The sequence below is a fragment of the Nyctereutes procyonoides genome, unplaced genomic scaffold (assembly GCF_905146905.1).
Source record: "Nyctereutes procyonoides isolate TBG_1078 unplaced genomic scaffold, NYPRO_anot_genome, whole genome shotgun sequence".
NCBI classification, from domain to species: Eukaryota; Metazoa; Chordata; class Mammalia; order Carnivora; family Canidae; genus Nyctereutes; species Nyctereutes procyonoides.
Window position 1 is genome coordinate 44,100,571 of NW_026575049.1, and position 16,377 is coordinate 44,116,947.

General features: G+C 36.0%; 1 protein-coding gene across 1 annotated transcript in view; it reads left to right on the forward strand.

Annotated features, from left to right (window-relative positions):
• Positions 1 to 16,377, forward strand: part of REV1 (REV1 DNA directed polymerase) — a 95,042-nt gene that overhangs the window by 14,039 nt on the left and 64,626 nt on the right. Inside the window, 1 exon segment of the mRNA XM_055327939.1 lies at positions 15,218 to 15,281. Coding sequence (XP_055183914.1) covers positions 15,228 to 15,281 — 54 coding nt within the window. The 5' untranslated portion in view covers positions 15,218 to 15,227.

Here is a 16,377-nt window from a genome sequence, read left to right on the forward strand (position 1 = left end):
TATGTACCCAAGTCTATCAGCTGTTGTTTAGACAGTGCTGTGTATGTTATAGCCACTTTTATTTGGTGGTTTAAAGTTCTCTGATTTCTGTGTGTATTTGGTGTTGATCAAGAAGTTATCTCCTATAGTTCAGGGATTCTTTCATTGCAGCAGAAACAGTTGGTCATAGGAAAATGTCTCAGTATACTGAAGGTGAGGGAACCAGGTTAAAAACTTTACGAGTCCTGTTAGGTTAGGAAGAATACTTGGTTGAAATCTTTAGAAATTTTATATATTTTTCGAAGATATTTTAAATACATACAGTATTCTTAGGATGTAAACTGTCAGTTTGGTTTTGAATCTCTAAAAGCAAATACATGGTAAAGTCTAGAGCTGCTTGTTGTGCTTCTTGGTAATAGTTACAAGGGCCTGGGGATGCCTGAGTGGCTCAGCGGTTTAGCGCCTGCCTTTGGCCCAAGGTGTGATCCTGGAGTCCCAGGATCAAGTCCCACATCAGGCTCCCTACATGGAGCCTGCTTCTCCCTCTGCCTGTGTGTCTCTGCCTCTCTCTCTCCCTCTCTCTGTCTCTCATGAATAAATAAATACTCTCTCTCTGTCTCTCATGAATAAATAAAATCTTAAAAAAAAAAGTTACAAGGGCCTAATGTCCATCACCTAGGTGTCTGATTTTTGTTTTTAATAGATTGATGAGAGTCTTCAAAGTTAAAGCCTGACTAGTGTGTGGATATGTCTAGATGATTCTACTTCTCTGGGTTATGAAATTCAAGAATCTCCGTGCCCTTGTAATTTCAGCAGTGTGGGAACTATATAGATCATGATGGTTTCTATGGTTGAATCAACCTAAAACCTCAGAACAGCTGTATTTTTCTATTTAAATATTACATAAAAAATTGTTTATCTGATTTTAAAGCCTTTACCATGTAAGGACAAATAAGAGCATGTTGGAGCAGTCATTGTCCAATCATGTTAGTGACTATGTGCTAGCACTTCGTTTACTTAGTCACTTCTATGGGCAGTACTTGATCCTCATAAATTAGTTCTGCAAATGGCTTCCCACTGTCTTCTCCAAGAAAAAAAAAATCCTACATATTGCTATATAGGTTCTTGGAGGAATAGCCTCTTTCCCAGTGTTGTACTCCAAATGAACATTACAGTTACCCTCTTCTCTGTGGCTTGCCGGTCTCTGTGATCCCAGCTGCCTATGGAATGTTTCTAGGGTCAGAAGTCCTTTTTTTCTTTGCTTATTTTTAAAATTTTATTTTTAAATTTTTAATTGAGGGAAAGTCACATATAAAAGTTACCATTTTAACCATTAAAAAAATCTTTTTAGGGGCGCCCGGGTGGCTCAGTCATTGGGTGTCTGCCTTTGGCTCGGGTCAAGATCCCAGGGTGCTGCGATCGAGCCCCACATCAGGCTCCCTGCTCAGCGGGGAGCCTGCTTCTCCCATGCCCTCTTCTGTTCTCACTTGTGCTCTCTAGTTTCCTCGGTCAAATAAATCCTAAAAAAAAAATTTTTTTTAAAGGTTTATTTGAGGTAGAGCACAAGTAAAGGGGAAGGGGCAGAGGGAGAGGGAGATGCGTCTCCCTGCTGAGATGGGATCCATCCCAGGTTCCCCAAGATCATGATCTGAGCCGGAGGCAGACACTTAACCGACTGAGCCACCCAGGCACCCCATTTTTAACCATCTTTAGGTGGACTGTCAGTGGCATTAGTACATTCACACTGTGTTATATAACTGTCACTACCATCTATCTCCAGAATGCTTTTCATTCAATAGCTAAAACTCTACCCATTAAACTGTAGCTCTCCATTCCCATTCCCCTCAAAGCCCCTGGCAACTCTTGTTTTACTTTCTGTCTACTTTAGGTACCTCATAAAAATGGAATCATAGCAGTGTTTCTCTTTTTATGACTGGCATAGTGTCTTCAAGGTTCATCCATGTTGCAGTGTTTGTCAGAATTTTCTTCCTTTTTAAGGCTGAATTATATTCCATTGTATGTATATGTCACATTTTCTTTATCCATTTATCCATCAGTGGACACCTAAGTTGCCTTTTTTTTTTTTTTTGGTTTCAAATTTTTATTTGAATTCTAGTTACTTAACATATAGTGTAATAATATTGGTTACAGGGGTAGAGTTTAGTGATTCATCACTTACATATAACACCCAGTGCTCATCACAAGTGCCCTCCTTAATACTTATCACTCATTTACCCACCTCCCTCCATCAACCCTCAGTTTTTTTCTCTATAGTTAAGAGTCTCTTATGGTTTACGTCTCTCCTTTTTTTTTTTTCTTCCCATATGTTCATGTTTTGTTTCTTAAATTCCAGGAGTGAAATCATACGGTATTTGTCTTTGACCTATTTCACTTAGCGTAATATACTCTAGTTCTACCCCACAGTGTTGCAAATGGCAGGATTTCATTCTTTTTGATGGCTGAGTAGTAAGTATTCCTGTGTGTGTGTATGTGTGTATCTTTATCCATTCATAAGTCAATGGACATTTGGGATCTTTAGTTTGGGTATTGTTGATAATGTTGCTGTAAACATTGGGGTGCATGTGCCCCTTCAAATCTGTATTTTTTTCTCTCTTTTGTTTAAATATCCAGTAGGGCAGTTGCTGGGTCATAGTGTAGTTCTATTTTTAACTTTTTCAGGAACCTACATATTGTTTTCCAGAGTAGGTGTACCAGCTTGCACTCCCACCAACAGTATAAGTGAGTTCCCTTTTCTCCTCATCCTCACCAACATCTGTTGTTTGCTCTGTTGTTAATTTTAGCTGCTCTGACAGGTGTGAGATGGTATCTCACTGTTGTTTTGATTTGTATTTCCTTGATGGTGAGTGATGTTGAGCATCTTTTCATGTGTCTGTTAGTCTTCTGTACGTCTTCTTTGGAAAAAAGTCTATTCATGTTTTCTGCCCATTTTTTAACTGGATTATTTGTTTCTGGGTGTTAAGTTTGAAACATTCTTTGTAGATTTTGGATACTAACACTTTATCAGATACCTCATTTGCAAATATCTTCTCACTCCTACCTTTTGCCTATTGTGAATAATACTGTGAACATGGGTGTACAAATATCTCTTTGAGACTGTGCTTTCAGTTGTTTGGGGTATATACTCAGAAGTGTAATTGCTGGATCCTAGGGAATTCTATTTTTAATTTTTTGAGGAACCACCATACTGTTTTCTGTAATAGCTACATCATTTTACATTCTTACCAACAGTGTACAAGGGTTCCAATTTCTCCACATCCTTGCCAACACTTATTTTCTGCTTTTTTTTTTTTTTTTAAGATTGTATTTATTTCCCATTTCCTTTGGCAAAAAGACTGCTTTTCTCCAGTCAATGTCATGGGGAAGTCTTCTTAAATACATGTCTCTGGGGTGTATCATACCATAAACCAGTTATTAATAACTAGGTCCTTAAATGTTAGCGGAGAATTGACAAGCTAAGGTAAAGAAAGAGACCTTGAAGAAGAAAAGAAAGATGTTGACTATCAATATAGTAGAGAACCAAAGGTAAACTTACTTTACTTCAGACTTGCCTAGTGATGATCTGGGTGGCCACAGGCTGCTTTCTTTGCATTTGTGTCATATGCATGAATTAGTATACTATAATATATGCACATTCATTCATCCATTGCATATTCATTTGTATATTCCAATTCATTCTGCAGCTGTTTCTTAACTATTAAATGAAGATAAGATAAACCCGTACATGTACACAACTAGACTAATAAAACTGCATAAAAGCCATTCAAAGAAAGTATATTTTGTTTTGTTTTTTTATTTTATTTTAAATAATTTATTTATTTGAGTGAGAGAGAATGATCAGGGAGGAGGGGCAGAGGGAGAGGGAGAAACAGACTCCCCACTGAGCAGGGAAGCCCAACACAGAGCTCAATTCCAGGGCCCTGAGATGATGACCTGAGCCATAGGCAGACTTAACTGACTGAACCATCCAGGCACCCCTAGCCTATATATTTTTGAGTTACAGATCTGTAACTAACAGATTAACACCAATGAATATGTATTTGGGCAGTTTCTGGGTATGTAGTGGGAGTTTTGCTGGTGTATAAACTGTTTAGAACCCTATATTAATAATTCTTCAGGAAATAGATGGAATACCACTTTTGCGTGAAAATTATTCCTCCTGGTGATTAACATCAGTCTGTGGGTAGGTATTAAAAGCCACCATTAATCATAATAAAGCAGACAGAAGTTTTGTGGGTTTTGTTTTGTTTTTTAGTAGGATTTGAGTAGCTGCTTTTAAGAAGCAGCACATTGGAAGTCCAGAGGGAACTGATAACTGTGCTCCAGCAAAAGATGAAATAAAGTTAGGGGAAAAGTATGAATAAGTAATTTTGATACACTTTTAAATAAGCAGATCCTTCATAAGACTCTTCATAGGGTTTTGAATATCCCTGTTAAGAGAATGAAAGAGTCAGGCAGACTTTAGCATTGCAAGGAATTTAGGGTCCCTGGGCTCATAAATACAGCTGCTGTCCTGTTCAGGCTCAGCTGGTTAGCTGTTATTCTTTGTTGACACTGGGGGCTGGGCATGACTGCACTGACAGCTTCTCATTTTGTTGGTCTTAATAATTTCATTACTTGAGGACTGGTTAATAGGTGAGTCTTTTAAGGGGTGGAACTATTCCATTTTCAGCACCTTTTGTAGTCATGTATGGGAACACAGAACACAGCCAAGTTTTTAGTTCATTCATTTTGGTTTTGGTCTTTTTCCATTGAGCTTTTTCTTTTTCTTTTTTTTTTTTTTTTTTTTTTAGATTTTATTTATTTATATGAGAGAGAGAGAGGGGCAGAGACATAGGCAGAGGGAGAAGCAGGCTCCATGCAGGGAGCCCGATATGGGACTCAATCCTGGGACTCCGGGATCATGCCCTGAGCCGAAGGCAGATGCTCCGGGATCTTGCCCTGAGCCGAAGGCAGATGCTTAACTGCTGAGCTACCCAGGTGTCCCCCATTTGAGCTTTTTCTTACTCAGACCTCAGATCATTTAAAACTTTACAGAGCAGGTTGTTAAAATTGAAGTGGATTTATAGAGTGGACTCTTACCTGCTTGCTCTTTACCCAAATTCTGTTTCCTCTGTGCCACATTCATCCTATATATTGAGTTCATGGTTCCATAGGGATTCTACTGAGCACTAGTCAGTCAGACTTTGCTTTGTAGGTGAAGAGATATGAAGCTCAGTGCTCTTGGATTCATCCCAAGTCATAGAGCTAGGCAATGGTAAAACTGATTAAAGCCCAGATCTTGTGTCAGTAAATCTATTACTCTTTCCATTATGTTGTACACCATGGATAATGCATTTAAAATAATGTTGTGTGTGCTTTATAATCTTCAAAGGGTTACCACACGTGTGGTCTCATTTGATTTTCACTCTGACTTGGTGGGGTAGATTAGTATAATAACAGCTAATGTTTATTGAAGGTGTAACCTAAATGCTAGGGATAAAGGTACTTTTGCATATGTGAGTCATTTTTTATCTGTTTTTTAACTAGTTTTTTAAAACCTTAGCAGTTGACTTCTGTCGATGCTGCATAAGATGTCCATAGGTTATTCTAGGTTGTTTATTACAGTTTCAGAAACATTTATCACTTTCCTCAAGGTCATCAAGCACTGTGGGACTAGACTGGGAATCCAGTCTGCAAAAATTTTATCAAGAAGACAGTTTTTATTTACAAGTCTGATAATTGGATGGCTTGTTGATAAAGGGTTAGCAGAGTTAGTCAAGAGGACACGTAACTCAGAGGTTGCTTAGAACAGAGAAGATGAGAACTGCGTGAGTTATTTTTGATGATTATTTCTATCAAGCTTTGGTATCCTGACTTAACTGCTCTTTTCCCTTCTATGGTAAGTCCGATTTGAAAAAGTAAACCAGTCATCTAGAGTGAAGAACTCTTGTCTTGAATATGGCTTGGGAGCCTCTTTTTTGAAGCTCCTTACTGGGTTGCAGAAACATAAACCTTGACTTACCACTTTGTAAGAATAATAGGTTTTTATGTTAGCTGTTTCCTGATTTCACACTACAAAGGAAGCACTGTAGTCTTCAGAACCCCCTAAATGATTTATACTTAATCCCACCTGTTGTGTGGTTCTTGATAGCATCAAAAACATGTATCATTGACTAATCTTGTCTGTGTACCATTTTGGGAGGAGGAAGTGTATCTTACTTCTGTTTATTAAACAGCACAGAATGTGTCAATCTTTGGAAAGGTGTTTTAAAATAAGAGAAATAGGGGCACCCTGCTGGCTCAGCCAGGAGAGCATGTCCTTCTTGATCTTGGGGTTGTGAGGTGTTTTTTATTTTTTATTTTATTTTTTTTAAGATTTTATTTATTTATTCATGAGAGACGCAAAGAGAGAGGCAGAGGGAGAAGCAGGCTCCATGCAAGGAGCCTAACATGAGACTCAATCCCGGGACTCCAGGATCACGCCCTGGGCAGAAGGTGGCACTAAACCGCTGAGCCACCAGGGCTGCCCAGGGTTGTGAGTTTGAGGCCCACATTGGATGTAAAAAAGAAAATAGAGAAATTAAAAAAATAGGTAAGATTAAATATACAAGGTACAGTTTCAAATACAGATACACTGGAGTACACCATACTGAGACATTACTCTTGCTACCTTCCTTTATTTCTTTCATATGCATTCATTTTCTTTATTCAGCAAGAATTTATTGACTTTCTATCATATGCAAGATTAATGACTTTTATATATATAGTATGTTCTTCCTATTTTTATTCTATAATGTTTCAAGTATGAGAAGGGAAAAGAGTGTGGGTCTAACTGAAGTAAGTGAAGTATGAATAATCTTTGATGCTGTGTACATATGAACAGAAGTGTGATAAGCCTACTTATTACTTGCTTCCTGTCATCTGGGTTTCTCTTTTATTGACCTTACAGTTTAGGTTGTCAGGTAGCTTTGCTGCATGCCAGATTGGTCTGTTACTGCTCTTTGCCAGCATCATAGATGTGGGTTATGTAGTTTTCTTTGCGTCCAGAGTTTTTTTTTTCCTCCCTACCCTTCTTGCCTAAAATCTTTCCCTTCAGTTCATTTGTAGAGCTAGTTAGTATTTCCTTAATTGGTGCTCATTTCTTTTTAGATTGTAAAATATTTGAACTCAAACAAAAATGTCTATAATTTTATTTATCTCAGTATTGCCTATGATAATATGGTGCTTTATACACAGTAATATTCCATTAGCTTTGATCTATGGGTAGTCTAATGTGATGTCCCTTATACACATTATCTGAATTATTTCTTAGATGCTATAATTATGTATGCTATGAGAAGTAATCTATAGTCTGCTGAACTATCTAGCATCTATTGTTTGACAGAAGAGAGTTACACAACTGATGTCATACAAGAGTGACAGTGATAAATTGCCACTCCTAATATTCAGCATATGCCAGATTTGCAGTTAGGTGTTTTTTTTTTTTTTAAGATTTATTTATTTATTCAGAGAGAGAGAGAGAGAGGAGGGAGGAGGGAGGGAGGGAGAAACAGGCTCCATGCAGGAAGCCTGACGTGGGACTCAATCCCGGGTCTCCAGGATCCCACCCTTGGGCTGCAGGTAGTGCTAAACCGCTGTGTCACTGGGGCTGCCCTGTAGTTAGGTTTTTATCCCAATCCACTGTCATAGGCCATCTTAGTCTATACGTAGATTTTTTTTTTTTTAAAGATTTTATTTATTTATTCATGAGAGACATACACAGAGAGAGAGAGAGAGAGGCAGAGACACAGGCAGAGGGAGAAGCAGGCTCCATGCACTGGGAGCCCGACGTGGGATTCGATCCTGGGTCTCCAGGATCGCGCCCCGGGCCAAAGGCAGGCGCCAAACCGCTGCGCCACCCAGGGATCCCTATACGTAGATTATTTAAATGAATTTGATAGGACAAATTACCTTAAGTCTTTTCTGGAGTAAGTAAAGGAGATGTGCATAAATAAACATAGAGCATCACAACTGTTACATAATCAGATTCTAAAATTTGTTGCTAAAGTATATGGATATAGTATTTTTTTATATTTGATTTCTGAAAATAGTTCTTTAGTGTGTCTTGCATAGAATACAAAAGGAATTGTGAAATAATTTTAATCTAAAATGGAGCCAGAGGATATGAAATGAAGAATCTTAAGCATATGCCCTCAGAGGAATAAACTTAAAAACTCAGGGACTGATTTCCTGTACGTGCCTGATGTACAGAAGATGGAGTTTTCTCTCTTTACCAGTGAAGAGCTGCCAAGAATTTCTCCTCATCCTCATGCCTTTGAACTTACTGCTTGGACTCTAGCTGAGCTTCCCCCCTTGGCAGTCCTTGCCCATAAATACAGTCCATCCCAAATCCTCAACTTGTCTTATCCCAAACTTGCCTATAGCTTGGTAGAGCATACATTTCCCAAATTAGAATTCCTCTGCTTTTGTCAAATAAATTCAATTTCTGGTAATAGCTTTCCTCAGTTTTCCTCTTTATTTAGGTTGACAGAAATCTAGTAGTCAACTACCCAAACCTCTTATGGTAAAAGACCCAGACAATATAATAATTGAAACTCAGAGAGATGGAAATGTCCCAGAGATCAACGAAACCAGTTAGTGGCAGAGCCTGGATTAGAAATGGTTCCTCATATCCTTACTCTTTTATTTATAATCTTTTGATTGACTTGTGCTTTATATTATGGTACCAAAAAAAATCAAATTGACTGTCATTACTGTACTTTTATTCAGTCAGTATTTAACAATGGTTAATCCAGATATTTATTGTTTTCCTTGCTGCATTTTTTCCTGTAATTTTGACCTTCCAAGATAATTTTTCTTCTACCTGAGGGATGTATTTTCAGATTTCTTTTGCAAATGTGCTTGTGGCATTAGCTTCTGTTTTTATTTGCCCAAAATACTTTTATTTCATCTTTCTTGACAGCTTTTCTCTGGGTATAGAATTCTAAGTAATTCTTTTCTTTCAGCACTCCTGTCTTTTGACACTATTGTTTCTGCTGAAAAGACAGCTGTTGTTTAATTGGTGCTCCTTTGAATATTTTGGGTTTTTTTTCCTTTGAATATTTTGAATGGATTCTCTGCCTTCCACACCCATGACAGCTACTTATTTATTTCATTGAACATAGTAAGCATAGTTTAATTTTTAATCTGGGTTAAAATCAGTATCTGGAGTCTGTGTAGGTCTGTTTTGTTTCTGTTGGTTCTCACTCTTGTGATCTTACTACTTTGTGTGCTTGTTATATTTGTATGCCAGACTTTATATTTTCAAAATGATTTTCAGAAACATGGGAAAGTTGGGATGTTGTCATCTTCCATAGAAGGTATACATTGCTTCAGCCAGATGCTTTGGAGCACTGAGGAGTCTGGGATCATCTTTTTGATTTTCTTTTTCCATTATAATTCTAGTATAGTTCACATACAGTGTTAGTTTCAGATGTACAATATAGTGATTCAGCAATTCTGTACATCACTCAATGCTCATCGTTACTGTACTCTTTTATCCCCTTCACCTATTTCATCCATCCCCCCTCTCATCACCTTTCTAGTATCTATCAGTTTGTTCTCAGTCTGTTTTTTGGCTTGTCTCTGTTTTGTTCCTTATATTCCACTTATGAGTGAAATCATATGGTATTTCTCTTTTTCTAACTGGCTTATTTCACTTAGCATTATACTCTCTAGATGCACCCAGGTTGTTGCAAATGGCAAAATTTTATTTTTGTAATGGCTGAATAATATTCCATTGTAGTGTGTACACACCCACACACACCACCTCTTTATCCATTCATTTATCAGTGAATACTTAGGCTGTTTCCATAATTTGGCTATTGTAAATAATGCTACAATAAACATCTTTTCAAATTAGTGTTTTCATATCTTTGGGTATATACCCAGGAGTGAAATTATTGGATCATATAATTTACTTATTAGAAATAATTAATTTATTTAAAAAATCATTTAGTTTTTTGAGGACCTGTATACTGTTTTCCACAGTAGCTCTACCTGCTTGCATTCCCACCAACAGTGCAAGAGGATTCCTTTTTCTCTATATCCTCACCAACACTTGTTTCTTGTGTTTTTGATTTTAGCCATTCTGGCAGGTGTGAAGTGATAGCTCATTGTAGTTTTCATTTGCATTTCCCTGATGACAAGTGGTGTTAGGCAACTTTTCATGTGTCTCTTGGCCATCTGTATGTCTTTGGAGAATGTCTGTGTCTTCTGGCCATTTTTAATTGGATTATTTGTTTTTTTGGTACTGAGTTTTATAAGTTCTTTATATATTTTGGATACTAGCTCTTTATGGGATATGTCATTTGCAGATATATTCTCCCACTCAGTAGGTTGTCATTTGTTTTGTTGATTGTTTCCTTTGCTCTGCAGAAGCCTTTTATTTTGATGTAGTCTCAGTAGTTTATTTTTGCTTTACTTTTTCTTGCCTCAGGAGACATATCTAGAAAAATCTTGCCAGAGCTGATGCTCTCTTCTAGGATTTTTATGGTTTCAGGTCTCACATTTAGTTCCTTAATCCAGTTTATTTTTGTTACATGGTTTAAGAAACTGACCTAGTTCCATTCTTTTGCATGTAGCTGTCTATTTTTCCCAACACTATTTGTTAAAGAGATTGTCTTTTTCCCATTGTGTATTCTTGCTTTCTTTGCCAAAAATTAATTAACCATATAATGCTGGGCTTATTTCTGGGCTCTCTTCTGTTCCATTGATGTTTGTGTCTGTTTTTGGGCCAGTACCGTACTGTTTTGATTACTACAGCTTTGTAGTGTATCTTGAAACCTGAAATTGTGATACCTCCAGTTTTGTTTTGTTTTGTTTTTTCAAGATTGCTTTGGCTCTTTGGGATCTTTTGTGGTTCCATACAGATTTTAGGGTTATTTGTTCTAATTCTGTGAAATACGCTGTTGGTATTTTAATAGAGATTGTATCAAGTCTGTATATTGCTTCAGGTAGTATTGCTTTAACAATATTGGTTCTACCATCCATAAGCGAGGAATATCTTTCCATTTGTTTTCATCTTCAGTTTCTTTCATCCCTGTTTTAAAGTTTTCAGAGTACAGGCTTTTCCCATCCTTGGTTAAGTTTATTCCTAGGTTATTTAGTTATTTATTTGGTGTAATTATAAATGGGATTGTTTTATTAATATCTTTCTGTTCTGTTATTATTAGTGTATAGAAATGCAGCAGATTCCTGAATATTGATTTTCTACCCTGCAACCTTAACAAATTCATTTATCAGTTTCAGTAGTTTTTTGGTGGAGTCTCTAGGGTTTTCTGCATATAGTATCATGTCATCTGTAAATAATGAAAGTTTTCTTCTTTACCAATTTGGATGCCTTTTATTCTTTCTGTTATCTAATTGTTGTGGCTAGAACTTCCAGTACTATTAAATAAAAGTTGTGAGAATGGACATCCTTGTCTTGTTCCTGATCTTAGGAAAAAAGCACTAAGTTTTTTTTTCACCATTAAATATGGTGTTACCTGTGGGTTTTTGTATATGACTTTGTTATGTTCTCTCTAAACCTATTTTGTTGAGGGTTTTTTGTCATGAGTGGCTGTTGTACTTTGTCAAATGCATTTTCTCCATCTATTGAAATGATCATAGGATTTTTCCCTTTTTTTTTGTTGATGTGAATATTGAACCACCTTGCATACCTGCATCCCACTTGATCATAATGAATGATTTTTTTTAGTATATTGTTGGATTTAGTTTGCTAATATTTTTTTGAGGATTTTTAAATTAATGTTCATCAGATAATGGCCTGTAGTTCCCTTTTTTTAGTAGTGTCTTTATCTGAGTTTTGATATCCAGGTAATGCTGGCCTCATAGAATGAGTTTGAAAGCTTTCTTTCCTCTTCATGTTTTTGGGATAGTTTGAGAAGAATAGGTGTCATCTCTAATTTAAATGTGTTCTAAAATTCACCTGTGAGGCCATCTGTTCCTGGACTTTGGTTTGTTGGGAGTTTTTTGATTACTGATTCAGTTTCATTGCTATTAATTGGTTTGTTCAGATTTTCTATTTCTTCCTGATTGAGTTTTGGGAAATTATTCTTTCTAGGAATTTATTTCTTCTAGATTGTCCAATTTGTTGGTATATAATTTTTCATAGTCTTTTATAATCTGGGGTACCTTGGTGGCTCAGTTGGTTAAGTGGCTGCCTTCAGCTCAGGTCATGATCCCAGGGTCCTGGGATTGAGCCCTGCATCCAGTTCCAGCTCAGTGGGGAGTTGGCATCTCCCTCTGCTCCCCCCTCCCCCCGCTTGTGCATGTGTATACTCTCATAAAATCTAAAAAGGAAAATATATTCTCTTATAATCTTTTATAGTTCTGTGGTGGTGGTTGTTATTTCTCCTCTTTCATTCTGATTTTATTGATTTGAATCCTCTTTTTTCTTAATTTTTTTTAAATGAGTCTGGCTAAAAGTTTATCAGTTTTGTTGATTTTTTTTTTTTTTTTGTTTCAAAGAACCAGCTCATGGTTTCATTGATCTGTTCTGTTGTTTTTTTAATTTCTGTTTTGCTTATTTCTAAATAAATAATCGTTATTATTTCCTTCTTTCTCTAGTGCTTTAGGATTTTGTTTTTTCTTTTTTTTCTACATCCTTTAGGTGTAAGGTTAGGTTCTTCATTTGAGATTTTTCTTGCTTCTTGAGGTAGGCCTGTATTGCTATAAACTTCCCTCTTAGAACAGCTTTGGTGCCTTCCAAAGATTTTGGGCCATTGTGTTTTCATTTTCATTTGTCTTTAGGTATTTTTTTATTTCCTTCTTGGTTTCTTGGTTGAGTCATTCATTGTTTAGTAGCATGTTACTTCCATATATTTGTGTTCTTTAGGATCATCTTAAATTACCTTCAGAGATTGAAATAATCCAAGGCAAGATATGTTTTTTGGCAAAATTGGGTGTACTTCCAGTTTACTTACTCCTAGGATCCTACTCCCAAGTGTGGAGATTTATATTCTTGGAGGATCCTTAAATTCCAATTTTTGTTCCCTTGTTTTTTTCCCCCAAAACATGGTCCAGCTTTTCAACCACACTTTTATAATTGCCACATGCCCTCAGAGGAAAAAGTTGTCCCGATCTGGGAAGGCCAGGTGAGGTGGCAGGTTTTCTTTTTCATCTTCTAAATCTTGACCCAGTAATTTTTCTTTATTTTCTGCACCTTCTATGCCTTTTTTTTTTTTTTTTAAATAATGTTTTGTCTAGATTTCCTCTTCCTCAGCAGGAAGGTTGATCCAAATAACCTAGTTTACTATTTGTTATGGGATTTCTCAAAAGCAGAATTTGAATGTATAAAATAAAATATGTTTCTTGTTTTTTTCCCCCCCTTTTTTGGTCTTATTATTTGAATCCTGAACCAATATGAGTTTGCTGTGCTTGGTCAAGTTAGTGGAAATGAAGAAATTACTAATTTCAGTGTCTCATTCCTTTTCCTTTTCAAAGCTTAAACGTTTGTCTGGAATAGCTATATTACTTTGGAATAGAGGAAGAACCTTTAAAATTTATTTATTTTGTAAAAAAATTTATTACAAGTTTGTTTGATACTTTTCTACCCTCATTAAACCACTGTTAAGGATTTTTTTCATATTGGCCTTTTGCAGTAGTTACCCAGTAGATCTTAAATGAATAACACTTTTAAATAAGTGATTAGCCAACTGAATTAAACTTTTAAAATATATTTCATTCTTTAATTTACCTTCATTTAGCCAGTGAATTGTTGCCTTTAATTTTTGTGAGTATGCATCCTTAACATATAATGGCCAGAACTCCCAAATTTTTTACTTGTAAGGAGAGAAGTTTAGATTGAGTTTATATGAATCAAGAACTATTCTATGCTAACATATTTCCCAGACTCCTTTTAGAGAAGTCTTGAGGGACTAAACAAAGTGAGTCTCTTAAAAACAGAACTATTTAGCAGAGCAAATATGGTAGTTCTGGGACTCAAATGAACACATTGTATAGCCATGCCCCTACATTTGTCAGACTGAAAACAACACCGTCTCTTTCTCTCCACAAGCATCCACGACCCCTAATCTGGGTTAATCCCCTTGCCTCCTATTTGCAGAGCTCTTGCTCATGCGCCTTTTCTCTCTATTGGACTTATATTTTTAAGAGACTCTCTATACATAACTTTTAGGCCTCTTTGAGTAGATAGTAAAAATTCATAATTAATATGAATGTCAGCAAGGGAAAACTATAAACCATGCAATATATCAAATAAAGAAATATTCGAAAGAAAATATCTGCTGTTGTTTTTGGCTAAAGTGTCGTATTTTAAGGTGCACTCAGTAACAGATTCTTATAATCTGATTTGACTTGGATAAAGTAACAGAGCTTCTCCAGTAGCATATTAATTGGTACTAACTTTTACATTGTTAGTAGAAGAAAAATAACCTAAATAGAGGGCATGTTAATTTTGTGAAGGGCAATGCAGTCATGTCTCAAGATGTAGCCATATAGCTAGAAGAATTCTATAAGGAGTGTCATTAAGTGTCTGCTTTGACTTCTGAACAATTTATATCTTGCTAACCACTAAGCCAGCTGACACTTGAGATAAGCCATTATTTGGTCAGTTTGGTGGTTTAATAGGATAGTGGGTCAAGTGTAGCCTTAAGGAGAATGCCAGACTTAATAGTTTATTATAAGTGATAATCTTTCTACATTATTTCCCCTAGATGTGTTGTTTTAATTGATTTCTTTTAAGAGTTTTTGCATAATATATGAATTACATCTATTATGTGACTGCATTCTTAAGTGTCTAGTATGTAATAGCAAAAGCAGTTTAATAGCCGTTTCAGAGGGCAATTCCTGAAGGAAAATGTTTTCTTGGGTTCTGTTAATACTAATTAATGTTAATGAGTAAGCATGGCCACATTAGTCTGATTTGGTGATTCTTTATGCATATGTATATTAGGTTTGGTGCTTAGGAATACATAAAAGTTTTTACTATAAAATTTATAATAGTTATAATTTAAACCTGATACTTATCTATTAGAGTGTTTTAGGAACATTTTCATGTATGAAGCAGGAGAATATATGTTTTGGAAAAAGTTTTAGCTTTCACAAATTGAATATTTGTGAAATATTTGAGTTTCTTTTAAATTCTCATTTTTCTTGATTTGAAATAAAATGTCAATAATTAGACATTATATTATAAAATTTACAGTTTTGTTTTGTTTTTTTTCCCTTAATACAGAAGCTCCACCATGAGACGAGGTGGATGGAGGAGGCGAGCTGAAAATGATGGCTGGGAAAAATGGGTGTGTTTTAAAAGAATAAAAATACTTATATTTAATTGTCTAGGTATTTTTCATTCTTCTTGTAGATTATATATTATATTTTCTAAAAGTGTAAATCACTTTAGATACCAACTCCTCTGAGGTTTCACAACGTATTAAAAGTTTGTTTAAACTTTTTAACACTTGAACTTTATTTTATCTTAAGGAAATGTTCTGGTACACAGATAATAATTTTGATCATTTTATTGCAGCATTGCTAGTAGTACTGAAAAACAGGAAAACATAAGATATATTGTAGGTAGGGGATTGGTCAAATAAATTACCTTTGTTCAACTATTATTTAGCTTTTTCTTTCTTTCTTTCTTTCCTCCCCCTTCCTCTCCCCTTCCCGTCCCCCTTCCCCTCTCCCCTCCCTTCCTTCCTTTCTTCTTTCCTTCCTTCCTGAGAGAGTGGGGAGAGGGGCAGAGGGAAAGGGAGAGGATCTTAAGCAGGCTCCATGCCTAGTGTGGAGCCCAGTGTGTTTGATCTCACAACCCTGAGATCATGACCTGAGCTGAAAGCAAGAGTTGGGTGCTTAACCAACTGAGCCACCCAGGTGCCCCTTACCTTTATATTTAAACATGGCAAGATGGCCTTGACTAAAGGTATGATACAAAAGGACTATTATATATGAGACTGTTGTTCTAAAACCTCTATATTCTGAGACATAGTAATAAGCTTTCCAAGTAGATTGATTAGCTCCAGAATTTGGCCACTGAATCATTTATTTTAGTATCTACACGTATGGAGGGCTGTACTGGTTTGTTGAACGGTTTAATTTTACTTTAAGTTACTAATTTTAAGCTTCCTGTATTCAGAAGATAGTGGAAGCCAGTACTCTTACTGATCACTTGTCAACTTTTTAATTGGTTTAAATTTCAGTGTAACTTCTGCTGGGCTTTGTAGATAAGAACAAGATTTTATGGCGTTAAACATTATTTTTGACCTACCTTTCTCTGATTTTAAAGTAACTGTTATAAGAATGTGATAAAATAATTAAAAACTGAAAAAAAAATTGAGTTGACAGAGGGGAAAGTCTTCCTTGACCTGCCTGTTTTATTGCCTTGCCTTATGGTTA